This window comes from Tachysurus fulvidraco, chromosome 25 (genome assembly GCF_022655615.1).
Source record: "Tachysurus fulvidraco isolate hzauxx_2018 chromosome 25, HZAU_PFXX_2.0, whole genome shotgun sequence".
In the NCBI taxonomy this organism is placed as follows: domain Eukaryota; kingdom Metazoa; phylum Chordata; class Actinopteri; order Siluriformes; family Bagridae; genus Tachysurus; species Tachysurus fulvidraco.
In genome coordinates, this window is record NC_062542.1 from 9668330 (window position 1) to 9689800 (window position 21471).

A 21471-nucleotide genomic window follows, 5' to 3' on the forward strand; every position below is an offset into this window, starting at 1 on the left:
ATATTTTAGTCTTAAAAATACCAAGCTGCATGACATTGCAATAACAATTACCTGACTCTTCTCCTCATACAATATTAGGTGAGTCTGGGACCTGTTGATTTTGATAAATATCTTATCATTTGTACAAAAATGTAGCATTTCATTTTTTTGTTTAGTTTACAATAAAATAAGTCTATATACAAAGAGTATTTTATATTTATCTTTCTGTTGGAGTTGAAAATCCTCTAAACAGGGTTGCAGTATTTAGGAAATTAAGAGGGTGCACTGTGAAACAGTGCAGTAAGCATGCACAACCACATTATGAGTTTTTAACTACACAAAAACTAAGCTTACACTGATATTTTTAATATATTTACACTTTCTCCTTTGTCTCTGTCCATATTTATTCAGACGTGAGTGCCCCTGAAGGCAGCAATGATATTGATGGCAGCGTGTGCGGCAGTGACTCAGCATTCTCTAAGCAAAGTGAAAGTAAGATCTAAAGTGTATGTCTTTGTGTAATGTGTGGTAGCAAACTGAACGACATTTCTTCCAGAGAATATGCTGAAAGGTATATTTGCAAATTCCAAACAATATGCTGAATTATATGTTTAAATTCATGTCCAATTATTCATTTCCACATATGTTTGTCATACTGTGCTAGCTTGCTCATTTCAAATAAAGTTTCCCTCGTCATGTGGACAATACAAGATATTTTGAAAAACAGTTGTGCACAAAAGTTTGCATACCTTGTGAAAATTTGCAAGATGCATACCATTTCTGTACCAAGAAAAAAATGAGTAAGAAAGCAAAACTAATTTTATTTCCTAAAGAACTCAAGTTAATACGTAAATGTATAACAGAATGGCACAATCAAACAAAACATAACAAAAAAAAAAAAGGGGATAAAATTCCTGTTTAAAATTTTGCATACTTTTTGTTGTTAATTTTGTGTATTGCCCCCTTTAGCATTAATGATGGCATGTAGTCTATTGTAACAACATGTAGTCCTTAATTTGCTCAACTGATATAGCTGCCCATTCTTCTTGGCAAATTTTTTGATTGTCATGTAGAGATGTACCGATCCGATATTTTGGATCGGTATCAACGCCGATCCAAGCATTTTGAGTGGATAGGGTATCGGTGGTGCGTGACCGATCCAAATCCGATACCTGTGGTCATGGGTCTCGGAACCATTATATGTGGGTGGGACAGGACCCACACACTTTTTAAGACCAATAATATTGGATGGACCCATCTACTTTTACCGTCTCTATTCAGTGCATATGTCTTTTTTTTATTATTACTTTTCAGCGCGCTGCCAGTCGAATCCATTCTGCTTGAGGAATGCCCTACTAAATTAAACTCCATTCCGCGTTTTACCTACAGCATTGACCACGCTTCTGCTTCCTGCTGACCGATCCAAATCCGATACCCCATAGATATCTGTCGCCACTCGATCCGTACAGCAACACGATCGGTTCCGGGCATGTGCGAAATGACGTCACTTCCTGTCATCGCCGACCGCAGGTTCGGAAATTAACGCTATCCTTACCGTTGTCATAGCACTTTATTTGTATTGCTCGTTTAATGTCTGTTTTGTGTGCAAGTTTGCTTACTCTAACTTGTTTTTATGGTATTGTTGTCCTAAGAAACCACTAAAATAATGTATAAAATTTTTAAGGTTAATATGTGACACAAAATAAAACGTATGAGAAAATGTAGTAAAATCAAACTATAGTTTACATATGTTACACATAATATGGGAAATACAGATGTGTGTGTTTACATTTACAAAAACACAGGACTAAACTGATTTATTCATAAATTAATTTGTGTCCCCCCCCACTCACTCACTCACTCACTCACTGAACATGGCATTGACCTTTAAGCCTTTTTTATCAATGCAGTAGGACAAAAATGTTTCCATGTCCTCTTGACATTGAAAAATAAACATAAAGTCATCCTTTGCCTCAGAGAATTCATCACACATGACCCTTTTGAGGGCAGTTTTTATTTTTTTTATTTTCCGTGAGTGAGTGAGTGAGTGAGTGAGGGAGGGAACAAATTAATTTATGAATAAATCAGTTGAATAAATCAGTTTTGTAATGTTTTTGTAAATGTAAACTATTGAAAGGCAGACAAATAAGAGTTGCAAATAATAAGACTTGCAAATAAAGTGCTATGACAACGGTAAGGATAGCGTTAATATCCGAAACTGCCATCGGCGATGACAGGAAGTGACGTCATTTCGCACATGCGCGGAACCGATCGTGTTGCTGGTACAGATCGAGTAGCGACAATATCTATACACTAGATGTCGCCTTGGGGTCTTAAAAATGCGTCAAAACCGCCGCCATCTTTATACGGTGCTCTTGTACTTTAAATTCAGGCACGATGCCGACTTCTGTGCTTGCGTTTGGTTGTTCAAACGAAAGAAATCTAAAAAGCAGACAGCAAGTGATTACATTACACAACTGAGAATGTGTTTTATGATATTGAATGTTAGGAAATTATAATTTCTGGTTACGTTGGTTTGTTTAAGTCCTTGGTTAATGACCGCAGCTAATCCATGCTAGTTACCCATTAGTTTTTGACAGTTAGGAAAACCGACAATGTTTGTAGATTCCGAAGCTCTTTGAAAGTGAAGTGACATACGGCCAAGTATGGTGAACCATACTCAGAATTCGTTCTCTGCATTTGACCCATCCAAAGTGCACACACACAGCAGTGATCACACACACCCGGAGCAGTGGGCAGCCATTTCATGGAATAAAAACACTGTCAATAATAATCGTACGTAATTCAAAGCATTTGTGTGTAAATTTTAATTTAGTTTTGCGTAATTTAAAACTATTGTACGTAATTATGTTTTTTGCGGAGTTGGATCCCAAAATCTACGGCCACGACAGTTTACAGATACGAGATTTTGTGTGTTTGTTCAAATACAACTCCAAAATGTACGACTATGACAGTTTACAGACACAACGCTTGTTTTCACAACACCTCGTTTTTACACACGAAAACGGTCTGCGAAACAACTGTCAAAAATACATCACGTTCACAGGCATTACTATCCGAGGGAAGATGAATCGATTCCACGAAGTGCGCATGCGCCCCGCCCACTTTTAAACCACTGGCGCCGAAATGGCGGGTTAGTTATCACTAATAACAGAGAGAATTTTGTGCTAACCCTTTAAAATAATGGTTTTTATTTTATTTCTTGACTTTTACAAAGCATTTGATACTGTTGAACATACTTTTTTATTTGAAATCTTAGATTTTTTAGGTTTTGTGAGTAATTTTTGTAAAATAATTAAGATGTTTGACATATAGTTCTGTATCCCTGAATCCTAGTATAACTCGTAGGTTTGAAGTGCTCCGCGGTATTAGGCAGGGATGCCTGATTTCTCCCAAACTGTTTATTCTAGCCACTTAATCACTTATATTGCTCATTAATCATAACCCCGATTTGCATGGATCTCAATATTTGGCAAGGAATTTAAAATTAGTCAATTTGCAGACGACACAGCAATCCTTTTAAAGAATAAATTCATGGTTGATGTTGCCCTAAATTCAGTCTCAATTTTCTCTAAAGCTTCGGGATTAACCCTTAATATTAAAAAATGTGAGCTACTTCTCATTCACTCATCAAAGGACTCTATCATCTCTTCAATTGAGGTTAAAGACGAAGTGAAATATTTAGGAATAGTTTTATCTAAAAATGCTATTAGAAGAGAAGACGTTAACTTTTCCAACCAGTTCATAGATATGGGGAAATCTTTAAGCCGCTGGCTTACCAGAGATCTCACTAGAGTCACTCTGTCTAAATCTGAGGGTATTTCCAAAATAATCTACTCCCTGTATGTTTCTACAGTTAATGTTAAGAAAGCTAATTCGATCATTTTCCAATTTCTGTGGAAAAACAAAACTCATTATATTAAGAAATCACAGCTGGTTAAAGACTATGATATGGGTGGTATTAAAGCATTGGATTTTGAAGCAATGTTTGGGACATTCAAGATTAACTATCTATCACAACCAGATTTTATGTGGTTTCACATACCTAGAAATCTATTTAAACAAGTAGGAGGGCTTGATTTTCTTTTGCATTGTGATTTTGAGGTGACCAAAATTCCTGTTATGTTGTCAAAATTCCACAAACAAGTTCTTCAATATTGGAAAATGATATTTACCCATAACTTTTCTCCTCATGGATCTACCTTATGGAACAATAGGGTCATTATAATCAATAGGAAATCACTGTTCAGGTATGATTGGTATGAAAAGGGAATTGTTTTTGTGAATGATATTATAAATGACAAGGGTATCCTTTTGGATTACAAAGCCTTCCTAGACAAATATAATTTGAACAGTACATATAGAAAATACAATATGATCTGTAAAGCAATACCTGCACCATTATTACAGTTAATTCAAAACACATTGTTAAATGCCAGTACAAGACCCTTACCAACACTACCAAATTTAGTTATTAATGATTGCACTTTATTTCACAATAAATGTAATAATACATTTATTAGTGATGCTTTGAAATCTATACAGTATTGTTATTTGGTTACAACAGAGGAATGTGTGTACAGATTCTAAACATGGATACATTGTCCATAGAAACATTTTACACATTTTAATTTCATTAAATGGCCCATTTCCCCCAAAAGATACCCACTTTAAAATAATCTATAAGATATATCCGGTCACTGACTTTCTTAGAAGAAGATTGAAATTTGATGTAGACCCTTGTGTTTTTTGTGAGGTGGCTGATGAAACTCTGGAACACATGTTCTTTTCTTGCCCCGTATCTAACAGCTTCTGGTCTGAGATACACAATTGGCTGTCACTTAAGATGGATAAAATCCCTACTTTCAACCTGTCACACATACTCTTTTATATGGACAATATAGATTCATCAGTATTTGATTTACTCAATATGATTATTATGATGGGTAAATATCATATTCATTGCAGTAAGTGGAGGTGCTCTAAGCCTTCTTTTGTTTGGTTTATGAATGACTTTAAACTGTTTTTTTCCTCACTGAAAAAGATGAAATCTACTAAAATTGCAAGGAAAATGTATAGTGACATATCTATTTTGATGAGTCTCTCCTTATGTACTGTTCTAGATATTTGTTTTCTACCTTCTTTAGCCTTTTTTGATTTGTGTATTTAAGCGTCCCCCCCCCCTTTTTTTACTCTTTGATTTTTTTAAGAAATTCTTTTGTACAGTGACAACATTTGTATTGCATATACACATGTATATCCTGTTCCTCAACGAGAGTTTGGTGCTTTTTGTTAATTAAAAAAAAAAAAAAAACAACTTTAAAATAATGGTCTGTTGGTGACGAGTGACTATGCAGGAAGTAATAGGTAGTACTGCATTAGCACTGACTGAGCTTAATACTACTAACTAATATGGAAGCAAGGGGGGCACGGGGGCTTAGTGGTTAGCACGTTCGCCTCACACCTCCAGGGTCCAGGACCGTAGTGTGTGAGTGAATGAGAGTGAGTGTGTGCCCTGCGATGGGTTGGCACTCCGTCCAGGGTGTACCCTGCCTTGATGCCGATGAGGCCTGAGATAGGCACAGGCTCCCCGTGACCCAAGTAAGCAGGTGAAAGTGAGTGAGTGTTGCACAACCGCTTCCGACAGACTGGCAAGTTTAGCAGGCACCCTTTCCATTTACCTCAGCGTGTTAAACATGTCACTCATTTGGGTGCAAGGTTTACTGTTTAATACATTTTGCATTGTGTTTCAAGAGTTCTAATTTAAGATTTACTTTAAAATATTGCCTTTTCTTCAGAAAATAATTAAATTTAATAATTGCAGTATAGGTTTCTTGTGTTTTCATTTTTCCTCCAGTAATGGGCATTTTTTAATTTCTTTGCCAGAAACAAATAAATATTAATAACTAAGCGAGTTGTATACATTCTTTAGTTTTAAAGGTAGAAAAGAACACAGATATCGGATCGGTATCGGAAGAGAAAAAGTGGTATCGGTGCATCCCTTCACTGCATTTCCCGTGGTGCAGTTTCCAGGCAAGTCAGTGCATCACCTCATGAGCTGAGATACTCACTGTCTATTCATGCTCACCACTGTAATTATAATTACACTAAATCACAGGTGTTAAAACATCCCTAGATAATATCTATTTGAACCTTTGTGTGTCAGCCTGTTTGTTTATGATGTTGCCAAACATTCAAGGATGTGTAAACTTTTGTTGTAGTAATCATTAGTTTTTAAAAAGGAGTCGATAAAATATGTGATAATTAATGACTTCATGTGACCACTATCTTTAAAAAGGAAAAAATATCTTTTGTATTATCAGTCATATTTTCTAAATAAATAACAATGTTTAACAATTTCTTCCAGGGTATGCAAACCTTTGAGCACAACTGTATATATGAAAACAGTTAAAACTATTATTATTATTATTATTATTATTATTATTATTATTATTATTATTATTATTATTATTATTATTACCTTGTATTATGTTCTGAATATACAGTATATATGATATGTGTGTGTGTATATATTACATATAATATTCACTGAGGTCTTTATTGGGAACACAATACTAATACTTGGTAGGGTCTTTGTCCCCTGAAAACATAATGCATACATAATTCCTTTTAAGTGCATTTTCATAATGAACATCTCTATTTCTACTACCTAAAATACAAGACAATCCAGTTGTGTCACATCTTATTTCAGATATTTAAAATTTGTATTGAGTTCATGCTGTGTGTGTGTGCATGCGTGTGTAGGTCACAGCATCGCAGAGACTCTCACTGTTGCCCTACGTGTTGCTGAAGAGGCAATAGAAGAAGCAATCACTAAAGCAGAGGGCTACAGGGACAGTCTGGTTTGTCTCTTAATCTCTTTTGCACATTCCTCTTATGGATATGTTCATCCCATCCATCCAAACATCCAGCTATCTGTCCATGCATTCTTCCACATATTCATACATTCACACATTAATATTTAGATATTCATCCACTAATTGATCAAAAGGTCAATTCCATCATCTTCAATATTCATCCACCTGGCCAGCATCAATTCATCCACCAGCCCATCAATTTTGTCACATCCCTCTGTATTATATCCATTGCATATCACTATTTAATTATTCTATGAATCCATTCATGCATTCAATCACCCTTTTTCCACTGTTTAGGAGAAGCAGAATGAAGCCAGATATCTGCGTGATCATAGAGAGGAACTTGTAGAGGAACTTGCAACAACAATTGTTCAAAAAGTGAGTGTGCATTTATTCTTGGATAATAATTATCTAATTAATGTATGATGCAAAGGAAACCGTAATTCTGTCTTTCACTTTCTCTCTTTCTATGTAGATTATTAACAGGGGGAAGCAGCACTCAGAGATGCAGTCAGAGTATGACCTTGTTTGGACTCCGACTCACAACAGTGACCAGCCCTCTCCTATCTCAGCATCAAGCACACGCACCACTTCCCAGCCCAGTACTATCACACAGGCCTGTCACAAACCTTCTTGGGTAAGACATATCAGGATCACTCTTCAGGATTTAGACAGTGGCTCAGTACAAGTCCACAAATATAGGGATCTGTTTGGAAGCATTTTTTTTCCTGGATTTAGGTTGCTGTTGTCAGAAGTTTCTTAACATATCATATGTGTGCCATAGCAGATGCTATTCATCTATTTTCTAGTCTTCAGCTTTCTTTTCAGCTGTTTCAAAACTGTCAGTTTTGATGAACCTGTGTCCACTGCTGCCTCAGCTTTATGTGACAAAAGTGGATCATGGACTTCTGCTGTTGTTCATTCTGAGATGATATTCTGCTCACCACAGTTGTGCAGTATGGTTATCTGAGTTACTGCAGCACTGGTTAATGGTACATTTCTTTGTATCTTTGTCTATTTAGAGGTCTCTATCAGCATTGTCCCTGACTAGTGATGAATCACTAGACAAAAGCCCTGAAGCAGATAAGGTGTCTGAAGCTGCAGAGCCAGAGCCTAATCTTGAGATTTACTCATCTTTGCGGAGAGAGTCACGAGCGTCCATATTGGGGTGGAAAAATGTGGACCGTCTGGACAACACTAGTGAGTTTTCTCTCTCTCTCTCTCTCTCTCTCTCTCTCTCTCTCTCTCTCTCTCTCTCTCTCTCTCTCTCTCTCTCTCTCTCTCTCTCTCTCTCTCTCTCTCTCTCTCCAATGCACACACATTTATACTAAATTACAGTATACAATTTGTCTAAATTAATATGGTTTTGGGAAATGGTCAAATATTTCACTATATAAAGTCCACAATTTATTGTAATGGCATTCTGACAGAAAATGGAGAAAAATAACACTTTAACCAATTAAAACAATATTTTCATTTTTAATACTCATAAATATTGAGTTACCATTTTTTAAAATCATGGTACATTTCAAACATACAATAGCATCAATGTGTCTTGCCATGTTTTAACAATGAATGCCTAATATTAATGCCATTATTACAGTCATTGATGTATATCCATTATCATCACTATTTCAGTAAGGAAAGGGGTAATTAAAAAAAAAATCACCTTAACAGAATGCAAACATTTTGCCCTTGCCTAATATTTCTCTTCGTGTAGGTGCTTCCTCTGTGCTACAGTCTCCGGATGGGAACTGGATTGCCTTACAGACTTCCCAGCATTCCCGTCCAAGCCTGCTAACCAAACGGAAGAGCTTGGTGTTCAGTGTGCTAGAGAAGGAATCTGGTGTGGTTTCAGCATATGATGAGATGGGGTCAGATTCAGAGGATGGAGAAGAATGTGATACTTGGGGGCTTGCACTGCTGCAGTTCCGCCAGCGTCTCTCAGAAGAAACACAATCATTAAGCTCGCAGCGTTACACGGAGCACTATTCACCAATATCCTCGCCCTCCTCTGGTCACTTCACAAACACAGAGACCCTAATTTCAGACTCTGAGAATTTATTAGTTCCCCCTACTCAAACAAACATTCCTGTATACAATGTCACTCAGAAAAACAAAGCTTCACCAGAACCCTGCATTCCCTACATTCCCTACGAGCACTATAGACCTGCTGTAGGATTGTCACACTCACCAAGGTTTGGTGCTCTGGATGTGAATTTTAACCCTCAGCTGGTTGGAGACAGCAGTGATGGGGAGTATCAAGCCAAACAGATCCGAAGGTTTCGGTGTAAGAAGCGAAACAAATGCGAGTCATCTGAGCAGAGCCGTGTGCACAATGTCATGTACACAGGGGTGAGAGAATTGACATTGTTTCACTTTATTTCATGTAGCCTACCAGTATATGAGATTTCAGCAAAAAATATTTTCTGTTGTTTTATTAGCACAAGAAAATGTCATTTTTCTATAAGCATATATTATAAATGAAAGAATGTATTTGTAATTTATTATATACATTTTTAGAATTTATTATTATACATTTATACATTTTCTGGAGCATTTGCTGTGATTTTGAACATAACCTATCCATAGTGTTAGAATAGTCTAAGCCTGAATATTGATGGTAAATATCCTCAAAGGCACAAACCATTGATGCAAATTCAGGTGGTTATTCTGACTTTTTCACACCACTAGGTGGAGGCAGAGGCTCAGGTTCGACACCATCGTTATTGTGAGGCTCAGGTGCTTTATGTGTCAGAAGAGCCAAACAGTAGTGCAGAATGATATTAAAATGCATGACTTTAATACAGTCTTATGCAAACCTTTTCCCCATGAGAATCACTTCTCTGTTTATGAGAGCATACTTGATAATTCTACATTATCTTGGCCATATGAAATGTGCCCTAAAAGTGTTTATTGTTTTTTTTTATTCTTAATTTTTTAATACTTGTTTTAAGTATGATAATGCATTAAAGTTATATTAAAGTTAGAATTTTGGTAATTAATTCATCCACTGGCTGTAATTAATTTGCTCCCTGTGTATACTGTATCTAGGAGAACAGCACTCTACTGCTCAACACCATGATGATGAAAGGACAGGATAGGCAGGAGACACCACCATCTCTTCCACCTCCCACCAATCAATTACCAGACACTGTGACCCCACTCAACCATGTGACCTCTACTGCCTTTGACCCTGTGCTCTCCAGTTCACTGATGTATACCCAATCTGAAAATGACATTTTGGACCATAGACTGAGGTCAAAACTCGCTGAAATGGTCTATCAAATCAGTAAGGAGGAATTGACCTCTTCAGATGACGAGCCAATCCGTAAAGTCATTGATATGCAATGTGATGGAGAGAGGATGAAAGAAAGTGGTAGAGAACAACAAAGAGAGATAAAGAATGAGTCACAGAAAGCGAGTGATGGCAAAATAGAAATGGACAGGAATAAAACAAAAATGGAGAGACTAAGTGAAAGATGGTTACAAAGCCAGATTAGCAGAGAGTGTCAGGAAAGTGATGTGCTGAGGCAGGGACATAGAGAAAGTGACCAGAATATAGAAGGAAATGAGGAAGTAGAAAGAAAAATGGAAAAACAAGATTTGGGAACACAACAAAAAATAGAGAGAGGAAGACAAGTCGAAAGGAGCTGGCAAGTCAGACAAGTGGAGACAGAAAGTGAGAATGAAAGAAAAGTAGAAAAAGTGAATTCAGTCGAAATAGTGCCACACATGAAAACGATAAGAAGCCTACAAGAGAGCGAAACACAGCAAGTGACAATAATTACTGTGAAAGCAAAAGAGGCTTTTGTGGATGTAAAGAAGAGTGTGGAAGAGCAACCCAGTGAGAACGGACATTATTTGACTAAGGAGAAGGTAAACAGTGTGTTGCTACAGAGAGGCTCTGGAAAAAGAGAAGATGCACACAGCCACAGTGCTTCTGATCCAGATGAAAAAACATCTGCAACAGAGGTAAGAAAGAAAAACTCTGAACTTAAGTCTGTGGGTTAATTGCACTCCCCATCTCTTACACTTCCTGTCGCCTTCATATTTCAATTTCAATTTATTTTGTATATCACTTTTAACAATTTACCCTGTCTCAAAGCAGCTTTACAAAAACAGAAGAAAATGAAACAGGGAAATATATATATATATATATATATATATATATATATATATATATATATATATATATATATATATATATATATATATATTATAAATATATATTTAAAGTCTTATTATATATATAATAATAAGAAGAAGAAGAAATAAGAACTGGGAGTTCCTGAGTGGCATATATTGCTTGAGAGAGAGAGAGAGAGAGACAGAGATAGAGGAGAAAATTGTTAGATTTGATTGTAATCAGGTGATGGACACTGTACATTATGTGTAAAGTGCAGAAAGGTACTCCGGCAAGGTAGCTATGACAGCATAACTAATAGGCTAGAGCCAGAAGGTGAGACAGACATGAGGGCTTGCTGGTATGTAAAGGATCATACCTAAGTGACTTGTGAGGGTGGTAAACTGACATTATCCAGACATCCCAGTTCACCAAACACTCCCATGAAGCCTCCAGATTTGCTCCTTTACCTAAGAAAAGCTAGAGTAAACAAATGTTTTTTTAGCATGGACTTACACTGATACTGTGACTGAGTCCCTTACTAATTGGAAGGCTGTTCCATAACTGTGGGGCTCTGTAAGAAAAAGCTCTGCCCCCTGCTGTGGCCTTTTGTACTTGGGTGCTACAAAATAGCCTGCACCTTTTGATTGAAGTAGGCGTGACGGATCATAAAAACCAAAAGACCCCTCAGGTAAACAAATATTGGTAAGGTCTTAATTCTGCCATGTATAGTGTAGACTAATAACACATTAAGAACTACATTAGAGCCTTTCTGCTTTGACTTAATAAGCACCATCTGAACAGAAATATCTATATAAACATAGATCTAAATATATACATTTGGTCAGAATTAAATAGGCAAATGAAAATGTTTTCTGTTGGATAAACTAAGAAATATACATTTGTGTACTGTATGATAACAAAAATAAACTTTCCTTTAAAAGATATGGAGAAAATTACTTTTATTTAAAAGAGTGTGTATTCACCAGAGTGTGTAAATTATTGCTTAATCCAGCACCAAAATGTGCCCAAGATCATCATTATCCCAATCCCATCAAAGCAAATGTACTTGCTGTCCACATGATCTAAAAGAAAACATGATTCATCAGACCAGACCACCTACTTCTAATCAGTAAACAGGTGTCAACATGGGCACTTTGACCGAGAAAGCTAGCCCCATACACAACTGGTCAGCCTTTGCTTCTCACACATATCAGTGAGCATTGGGCACTCATGATACTGTCACTAGTTGTGCTTCTTTGGACCACGTTTTGTAGGTAATAATCACTGCATACTACACTAGCTGTCATGGAGATGCTTTGATCCAGTCATCTAGCCATCACAATTTGGCCCTTGTCAAAGTTGCTCAAAGTTCCTTAAACCTGCTTTCCTATTACCAACCAATGAACTTTGAGAATCAACTCAAGTTCATTTGCTGCCTACTACATCCTATCCCTTGACAGATACTGCTGTAATGAGTTATACATATCATCTGTCAGTGTTTTTAATGTTTTGGGTGATTGATGTAAGTGTGCTTTTGTGTAGGTTTCTGTGTGTGTGTCTTTTGCCCGAATTAACAGTGGTACACCCTTTCTGGCTTTATGTCGATTTTAAAAATATCAGCTGAAAGGAGATGCTGCTTTTATTCACAAGTGTGCCTGCCACTTTTTTCATGGATCAAAGCTTCAGGCTACCATTAATTGATCACTGGGTTACATCATGCATATCTGTGTTTCAGCTTTTCACTCTCATCTGAAGTGATAATCAACATCATGTCGCTCTCCATATTTCTTACACTTTCACAGTCACTTTCTTAATGGACCACTGATTTTGTGGGATTAATCAAAGGTAACATGACTTTGATGTGTTTTGGGATGTCTTGATGCCTGTTGAATGGAACACAAGGATGACTCTTCCCCTTGATACTCACATTCAGACACTGCTTAGGGTAATGTGGGCAGCACGTATTTGTGCCTTATTGATGTATAGTACTGTATGTGCGTGAAGTGAGTGGTTTTTGCATCAGTATTGGCATACTGCTTCTTTACATGTGTACTTGCACTTATGTCTTTATTCATGCATAGGACTGATGTGATTGTGCTAGCTCCCAGTGCATCACTAAAAGTGTATAAGCTCATGTGAAGCTTTGTTCATCCACTTTTTTTCACAAACCTCTTTTAAGTCAATGAAGCTTGTAGATGAGTATGAAGAGCAATGATTGGGAATGAATATTTTTCTTTTTGTGCAGGTGCTTGTATAAATGAGTGAGTCCTAACAGTCAGCCTGTTCCGTGCTCGTGGTTACTAGCTTAGAAATGACATTAAATTTTTTTAAAAATAATACTTTCATGACAGTTTAATAGTGTGCATGAAGAGTTATGTGTGTGTTTGTAAACAGAAATATTCGGCGGCTTCCCTATGCAGCATCACCACTGAGGTTTTGAAGGTCCTAAATGCCACAGAAGAATTAATCGGGGAGGCTGAAGGTCATGATCCCCATGACTCCCCAGCTGGGACACCACTTTCGCCTGGACCAGAAAGCAGAAAACTGGACCAGCATCTTACTAAGATGGAAGAGAATGTAAGGCCAAAGTTTAATGCTTTTATTTAAAAAAATTCCAAAACAAATACATTTTTAAATTACCATTTCTGACCTGCCAACATTTAGGTAATTTGTTTTTTCTTTTAGCAACTGAAAACAAAAATATGCTAAAAAAAAAGCCAGTGTTCAGTTTTTTCCTAATAAAAACAATAGATGTGCCAATCACCATATGAAACCAGTGAAAATAAAAGTGTGTGGAACCCTGCAATTTCTGTTAAGATTTTTAGTTCATTAATGTGAACTGTCAATCAATGTGTGTTTTACTATCAACTTTATATTAAAACACACATTGATAGACAGTTCACATTAATGAACTAAAAATGTTAACAGAGATTGCAGGGTTCCACATTCCACACACTTTGATTTTCACTGGATTCAGAAGAATTAATCGGTTTGTGTGTGTGTGTGTGTGTGTGTGTGTGTGTGTGTGTGTGTATGTATATATATATATATATATATCTCATTCAGTAAATAACATCAGTTAACTAGTTTATATTTATTAGCTATGGCACTGAAATATTTTGCTCTAATGGGAAAAAAGTACATGTATGTATATGTAAAGTCATTTACTAACATTCTGTTTTCCTATTTCAGCGTAGACAAAAATTTATAAAATTTAATGCGACCTAGGGCTTTCGAGCCACATGCACCAAATTCGGACATGTTGTAGACCCTGGTCTGAAGTTTGTTGCTATTACTTTTCTAAGCGATCCGAGTACCGGTACTTCCGGTACCGGGTCTCAAATTGGCCTTTTTTCCCATAGACTCCCATTATAAACTTTGGAGGTTTATAACTTGGCAAGCTTTCAAACTATTTAAACCAAACTCGGCCGGCTCCTTTAGGGTGATACTCTGAACAAAGTTTTAAATTGTTGTACCGACTGGCCTTTCGGTTGTGCCCCTCCCCCAAAACATGCAAAAAACTTTTTAGAACATGGACATGTGACATATCAAAACACTCAGAACAACGGGGGAACTTCCTCATATGTATTCTGATGATGTCACATGATGTCATGTAAAAATAAAAAAATTAGTACAACATGAACATGTGACATATCAAAACACTCAGGACAATGAGGGGAACTTCCTCAGGAGTATTCAGATGACATCACATGCTCGTCTCAACATGCCCCCAAATGTTTTGGCACCCTATCTTTCTGTCCACTTGCCTCCAAAAGTAACACTGACCCTTATGACCACTCGCCTCCAAAAAGCACCGGCCTTTGCGAATACTTGCCTCATCAAAGCCAACATCAAATTTCGTCGCGACGAACTTTACAAATCTAGTTTAAATTTGAGCAGCATTTTTCTACTGTCTTTACCAACAATTTCTATTTTTGACACCATATATTCACATCACATAAGTTCTCATTCAGCATATGTAGAAAAAGTTCAAGTTTGTGCAGTAGGGTATGCATAACATGCACAGCTGTATCAATAGACAATGAATTAGAGATCATTTTGCACAAAAGTAAAGCAAGAGTAAAGCAAAAAAGCTTTTTTTTTTTCTTAAAAAATTATTGAATTCCTGACGAAACCATTCCCATTCCCATCACTCAAATTGACATTGATCCAGAAGCTGTGAGGCTTATCTAGGTGAAGGCGAGCCTTTTTATGGCAATGCCACAATAATGACTTTCTCCTGGCAACTTGACAATGCAGGTCATTTGTGTTCAAGTACTGTACCTATTTATTGTGCTCTTTAAAACAACATTTTTTCCAGAGCATCCTGTATTTTTCTCTAAGTTGTTTGTGGGTTTTTCTTTGCATCCCAAACAATTCTTCTGGCAGTAGTGGTTAAAATCTTTCTTGCTCAACCTGACTATGGCTTAGTATCAACAGAACTTCTTATATTCCACCTTTTTATCAGAGTTTGAACAGTACCGACTGACATTTTCAAGTGTTATCTTTTTATATATGTTTGCTGCTTTATAAAGTTAAACTATGTTGTTATTATGCAGGTCCATATGAGGAAAAAATTAAATAGAAAGTTCTGAGATTGCAAAGTTACTTTATAATGTAATGATGTAAACTAATAAAAATAATATGCTTGAAGATACATGCAAAAATATGCTAATAAATATTTTGTTCCTGAAACAAAAGATAATCAGCAGGTACAACAGGTTGTGGACAGGAGCGGTTAATATAATTTGTCAAAAATATGTAGTCATGGTCTTTAGACTACAAAGTAATGTAATTTAATTCAAGATTTTATGACTTTGCATGATATGGAATGTGTGCAGATTGAAAATCTGGGTTTCATTGGTTTTGTGTGTGTGTGTGTAGGTGTACTTGGCTGCAGGTACTGTATATGGTCTGGAGGGGGCATTGAGTGATCTGGAGGACTGTGCACGCAGCATCAGCAGTTCTACTACTGAAACTGAACTGGCCTTTCTGGAAGATCAGGTGGCTACTGCGGCTGTTCAAGTGCAACAGTCTGAATTACAGGTATGTAGTTTCATTTTGCATTAACAGTTACTCATGTTTGGTTTGTCCTTTGTGGTGGTATGACAACATTCCTCTGGTTACTGTGGCTCTCGATGGACCACAAAAACCTGCTGTCCTGGTCACAGATGCACCAACAATTTTGTAATTATAGTGTATGGATAAGATCAACCCTTATATAATTTTGGTATCAATTCCTCAAGGTTTTAGACATATTCCATGATTAATCTTGTAATTACGTGAAAATAAAAGCTGCCCATCCATGTTGCAAATCTCCTGTTCTAACATATCCCAAAGGCACTCTATTGGATTCAACTATTGTGAACACTCACTCACTCACTCATTTTATACCGCTTATCCGAACTTCTCGGGTCACGGGGAGCCTGTGCCTATCTCAGGCGTCCTATTGTGACCATTGAACCTGATTTGATTTGAGATGACTTGTGCATCATGACATGGCACATTAAAATGCTTAAAGTGCTATTTTCAGATGCCAAAATGAGCATAGTTACCAAGAATCATCAAATAGATTGTAATATTTAAAGAAGTGTTGACAAAAACAGTTTTTTTTAGAAGTGTGTGCTACAATGTACTTTCATATCAGCAGTGCAATACTTCTTATAAAGCTAGGACATGGATGTAACTCTGTTTCTTTTCATAGATCTCAGACATTGAAGCAAGAATATCAGCACTTAAAAATGCTGGTTTGAATGTATCAGTGTGCTCTCGATTTCCCAAGCTCAAGGTGAGTTTTATGAATATAGTGCTAACTTGTTTATGAAGTATAAAGGAAACATGCATTTGTTTATTCGAATAATTGTTATATACAGTTATCATTATAATCAAGCTAATATGCTTAGAAAATGGTTCTCAGTTTTCTGAAACGGATTCAACTTAGAACCCCATCTAGTAGTTACACCTTGTCCACAATATTTGGCTAATTAGTATAGTATAATTTTCATGAATATTCCTGAAAGATTAAATTGTTTTTTATTGTTTTTATTGTTATTGATTTAAAATTTCACAGAGAGCTTACAATGACACAATGATGTCTAAACAATAAATGATCATATATAACATATGAGTGTTAAATATTAAATCCGTAGATTTGGAATGCTCCATGAATAATCCAGCAAGTAAATAAAACATGGGATATAGATTAAAAACTAGAGTAATGATATTTGTTGTTATAATTTCCTAGAATGTAATTTTACTTTTTTAATGCGAGTCATTTGTTTGAGTCAATTTTTTCTAGTTGCAGGAAAGCAGACTCTCTATAAATGTCAGATCACTTGGAATTTAGTTCCTTTCATTTTATATATTTGGATGCATGATAGTATTTTAACGTAGATATATTGCTTAGCCACAGACCTTGGATTCCTCACGACAGCAGAGAAGAAAGCTGCCTGCTCCACCCGCCATAGGTAAATTCCCTCTTTTGCATGTTCAGTGTTATCATAGTTCAGGCAACAAACTTGCATAAAGTTGGTCATACAGTATACTATTAATATTGTTTACATACTGATATTATTTGTGTCTTTTTTCCATCTAGAAATTTTACTTAGCAATCAAGTTTTTAAAATTTAATGAAATTAAATGATGTAAGGCAAAGAACCATTTAAAGTAAATCAGTACTTAATTTATTTAAAAAGAAATTAAATCTGACTACCCTAAAAAAGAGTAAACAAGAATAAACAAAGAAAATATTTGGCATGACAACCCATTGCCTTTAAAAAGTGGCAACGCAAACAAAAATTTAATGTTTACAAATTAACGTGTCTTATAAATGAATTTTATAGTGAAGTCTTTCCTAGCACTTTACCAGTGATGAAGCAAATTGTGTTTGTCCAACATTTGTGTCTTTCCTAACATGGCTCATTTCCTTATTCCAAAATGTAAATGATGTTTTTGTGAAGTCTAAACTTGCTAAATAGAGTACCCCGTATTAACAGTGCTGTGTGTGTGCATGTGCGTGTGTGTGTGTGTGTGTGTGTGTGTGTGTGTGTGTGTGTGTGTGTGTGTGTGTGTGTGTGTGTGTGTGTGTGTGTGTGTGTATGTGTGGGTCCTTTTGAATGTACATGTGTGCCCAGTGGATCAATGCTAAGATCCCTAAACCATTTCCCTGATCCATAGAAGAACTACACATCCCCCTCACATTCTATTGATATTCATCAGAGAAGTATTCCTCTAAATAAGATTTAAAAATTTGAATATGAGCAGAAATATAGAAAGAAAATGTGAGCATGGAAAATAGGAAGAGGCACAGCTAAATTCATCAGTCTGCATGAGTGGCACACTGTCCATTAGAGGTGCTGAATAAGTCAATATCTTTTTTTTTCACCTTTATCTTCCCCTTCCCTTCTATCTTTGTTTCCCTAAAGAACTCCCTTTTAATTAGTGTTAGTTCTCTGGATCTATCACAGATGATGGCTGCCCACCATTAATTATTCACCTTTAGTTGCAGATTCAAAAGGCAAACTTTGTAATATGTTTAGAAAGCCATCCTACAGGCTTTCTAGTTCACTACTTTAGAACATTTGCCATTTTGTTGCCATGTCTTAAAGCATTATGATAAAATGCACTGTTCCTTACAATCCTATACTTTGCATAGATTAATCATATCACATTCATTCATTCAATTTCCACCTTCACCAGACATGCATTGGGAAAGAGTGCTCTCAGAAACCTGTCCCAAAACATTTTTTTTTCTCTCCAGAAAACTCAGATGCAGACTCAAAATATTTGCAGCCATGAGAGCAACAGACACAACCTCCATCCTGGTCTGTGATCCTCAACATCATCTAATTCCATCTCAGTTTTGTCTACTGACCCTCAGGCCCACACCAGTGCCTTGATCAAAACATCTGCTCCTTCACAACTCCTCAGCCATCACCCAGTCTCAAAAATGGTCTCAGAAAACAAGAGGGATTATATAAGAATGAAGCTCCCAACCTCACCCTTCTGCCAGAAGTATTGTGTTGGGATTTGCTGTATTTTCTTGGAGCAAACTCTTCTACTCTATTGTACTGCATCTCATGCCAGAGCACCTGGACATTCATAAACAAAAAGTGTTATGAGTTTTACTACATTTCTGTTCTTCACCGCCCAGGGTCTCACGCTTTTCTTTTGGCCTTAGAAACTACCATCATAGAGTATATTAATATAAACTCCATATATAGAGTTGTACATACAGTATATGATTTTTCTAAATGTCAGTTCTGGTTCTGGATGTTGACAGTGTGACAAAAATACAGTTGTGTATGATCTGTGTTCCCAAAAGAGGCCAAACTGTGTTTCTTAAAAATGCTATACGTGTGAAAAGTCATTGTGAATCTAAAAAAGAACTACTGCACAATTGAAATGAATATCTTTTTTAAATTATGTTTAATTTACATGGAATTATATCACAGGTTCCAAAATCAGATTATCAGTGATCTGTGTATGACAATTATCAGATCAAATCAGGAGCATGGACATTTTTTAATTGTGTTTTTGATATTGCTGTCATAATATTTTCATAACAATGACCCATAGATGTAACAGGAGTGTGTGGAGAAGCACCTTCATTACATTGTTGAATGTGTGGACAGTAAAAATACTGTACATCCCACACTAATACTGACCACTGAAAGTTAGTACATAAATCCATATGTATACAGTTAATCTTCCTGCATTTGCATGAATGCAGGTATTATTTTCTCTAGAGAGGTATTAGTACATAATTAACTGCAAAAGATATTGTCACATATCCAAATATGGTACAGTGAAATTATTTTGCATATACTAGTTTATTAGGAAACTAGAGTCAGAGCACACAGTCTGTCTTAATTCAGAAGCTTGGGCACATAGAGGATCTTGCTCAAGGGCCCAAAACTGGCTACTTGCTGATCTGAGTGGTGCCGAGGGGAACTGATTCTGTGAATCCAACAAGAGAAAGATAAGGTGAATTGAAATGTTCTCTATTATATGCATAATAAGAAAAATGTTTAAATGGAAAATGATCGACTCCTGTTAATTTCTCCTACATCACTCCTACAGTACAGGGATGTTTTTAGTCTCTACTCTCCTAACTTCATTTCCTACTTGTGTTTAGCCCATAATCAACCACATTTGACAGTCAAAAATGAAAGAGAAAGCCATGTGGATCAATTTTACAGTAAAGTATATACTACCAATACTTAAAAAGTATTAAAAACTATTACCTTGCAGAAATTTGCAAGGTAATACTGTAGTTGCTAAAAATCAATATAAATCCACAAACTAAGAACAAACTCAAACTCAAACTAAAACATGGAAGGCCAAAAAGACACTAAACAGGAACTGTCATTAGTTATGTGTGGAAAAACAATGTACAATTTAAGAATTTAAGTACATTTCTTATCTTGTCATTTTACTGTGATTTGTTAAAATACTTTCTGCCCACAGTATTGGTTTGTGTGCTCTTAAAACCCTTCAAGTTCCAGTTTATTATTCAGCTATTCTCTGTAAAGTATATTATTCAAAAACTACAGTGAAATGTATAGAAATGGTATGTAGTCATTACAGTGAGAAAAGTACACACCGGGGGCTTAAATAGTTTCACTTTAATTTTAAAGTTATGTCTGCTGTTTTAAATATTTTATGTATGATTGCCTAAAGTGGGGTCTAAGGGGATAAATGATACCTCTGGAAATTAAAACTAATCAATGCTCACTAGCATAATAATATACAACTTGAGTTTAATAGTTAAGGCTGATTTATCGGAGATTTAGTTTCTGCCCTCCATGACAAAGCTATTGCAGTAATAGAATTCAAAATCTTTAGTCCAGTGTAAGCAGTATTAGGGAAATAAAAGTAAATTAACAAAATCATAGATTTTATTTTTTGTTTCCAGTGTGTTTGTGTTGTATTACTAGCAGACTATTTCTAATTCTTTCAGAAGATTTGTGTGTGTTGGGGAACACTCAGTCCTGTCCTGTGATAATATCTGTGTATAAATGCATGTTTCTTCTCTCAGATAGATTGTCCATGAAAAGGCTCAGTGAAGAAATGGGCAGTATCCTGTATTTTTCTACTGTATAAAATATTCAGTAGGATATTGTCTGTTATATTCAGGATGTGTTAGTAAGAATTGCAAGAATTATCAGTATGATGTTGTGCTGCACATTGTGTGTCTAGTTTCTGGTGGTTCATCTTGTGTTTTGAAGGAGAGAAGGTGAAGAGTAGAAACTGCACTCCCTCTCACTATTCATTGTGATATTTGAAGCCATTGCTTTTTCACATAAGAAAAACTTACAAAACAGTGAAATGTGATTAGATATTCATTTGCCAAATTTGAATACATGAATAAAGTTTGCATAACTGACATTCACACTGAATTGTGCTTTGCTTCATATGGACAGTAGAGAGGTTTATTTTTAACGACCAAATGATGAAGTCAGT

The 21471-nt window shown here is 36.1% G+C and overlaps 1 protein-coding gene across 2 annotated transcripts in view; it reads left to right on the forward strand.

Annotated features, from left to right (window-relative positions):
* The window catches only part of myripb (myosin VIIA and Rab interacting protein b), an 81876-nt gene extending 60555 nt beyond the window's left edge, over nt 1-21321 (forward strand). For both annotated transcript variants that reach the window (XM_047808804.1, XM_027173048.2), the window contains exons 5-16: nt 391-471; nt 6766-6863; nt 7176-7256; nt 7354-7515; nt 7901-8078; nt 8599-9233; nt 9933-10853; nt 13402-13584; nt 15892-16053; nt 16712-16795; nt 17414-17474; nt 18767-21321. In XM_047808804.1, coding sequence (XP_047664760.1) covers nt 391-471; nt 6766-6863; nt 7176-7256; nt 7354-7515; nt 7901-8078; nt 8599-9233; nt 9933-10853; nt 13402-13584; nt 15892-16053; nt 16712-16795; nt 17414-17474; nt 18767-18804 — 2684 coding nt within the window. In that variant the 3' untranslated portion in view covers nt 18805-21321. The remainder of the gene's footprint in view (nt 1-390; nt 472-6765; nt 6864-7175; nt 7257-7353; nt 7516-7900; nt 8079-8598; nt 9234-9932; nt 10854-13401; nt 13585-15891; nt 16054-16711; nt 16796-17413; nt 17475-18766) is intronic.
* The last annotated feature ends 150 nt before the right edge of the window (nt 21322-21471 follow it).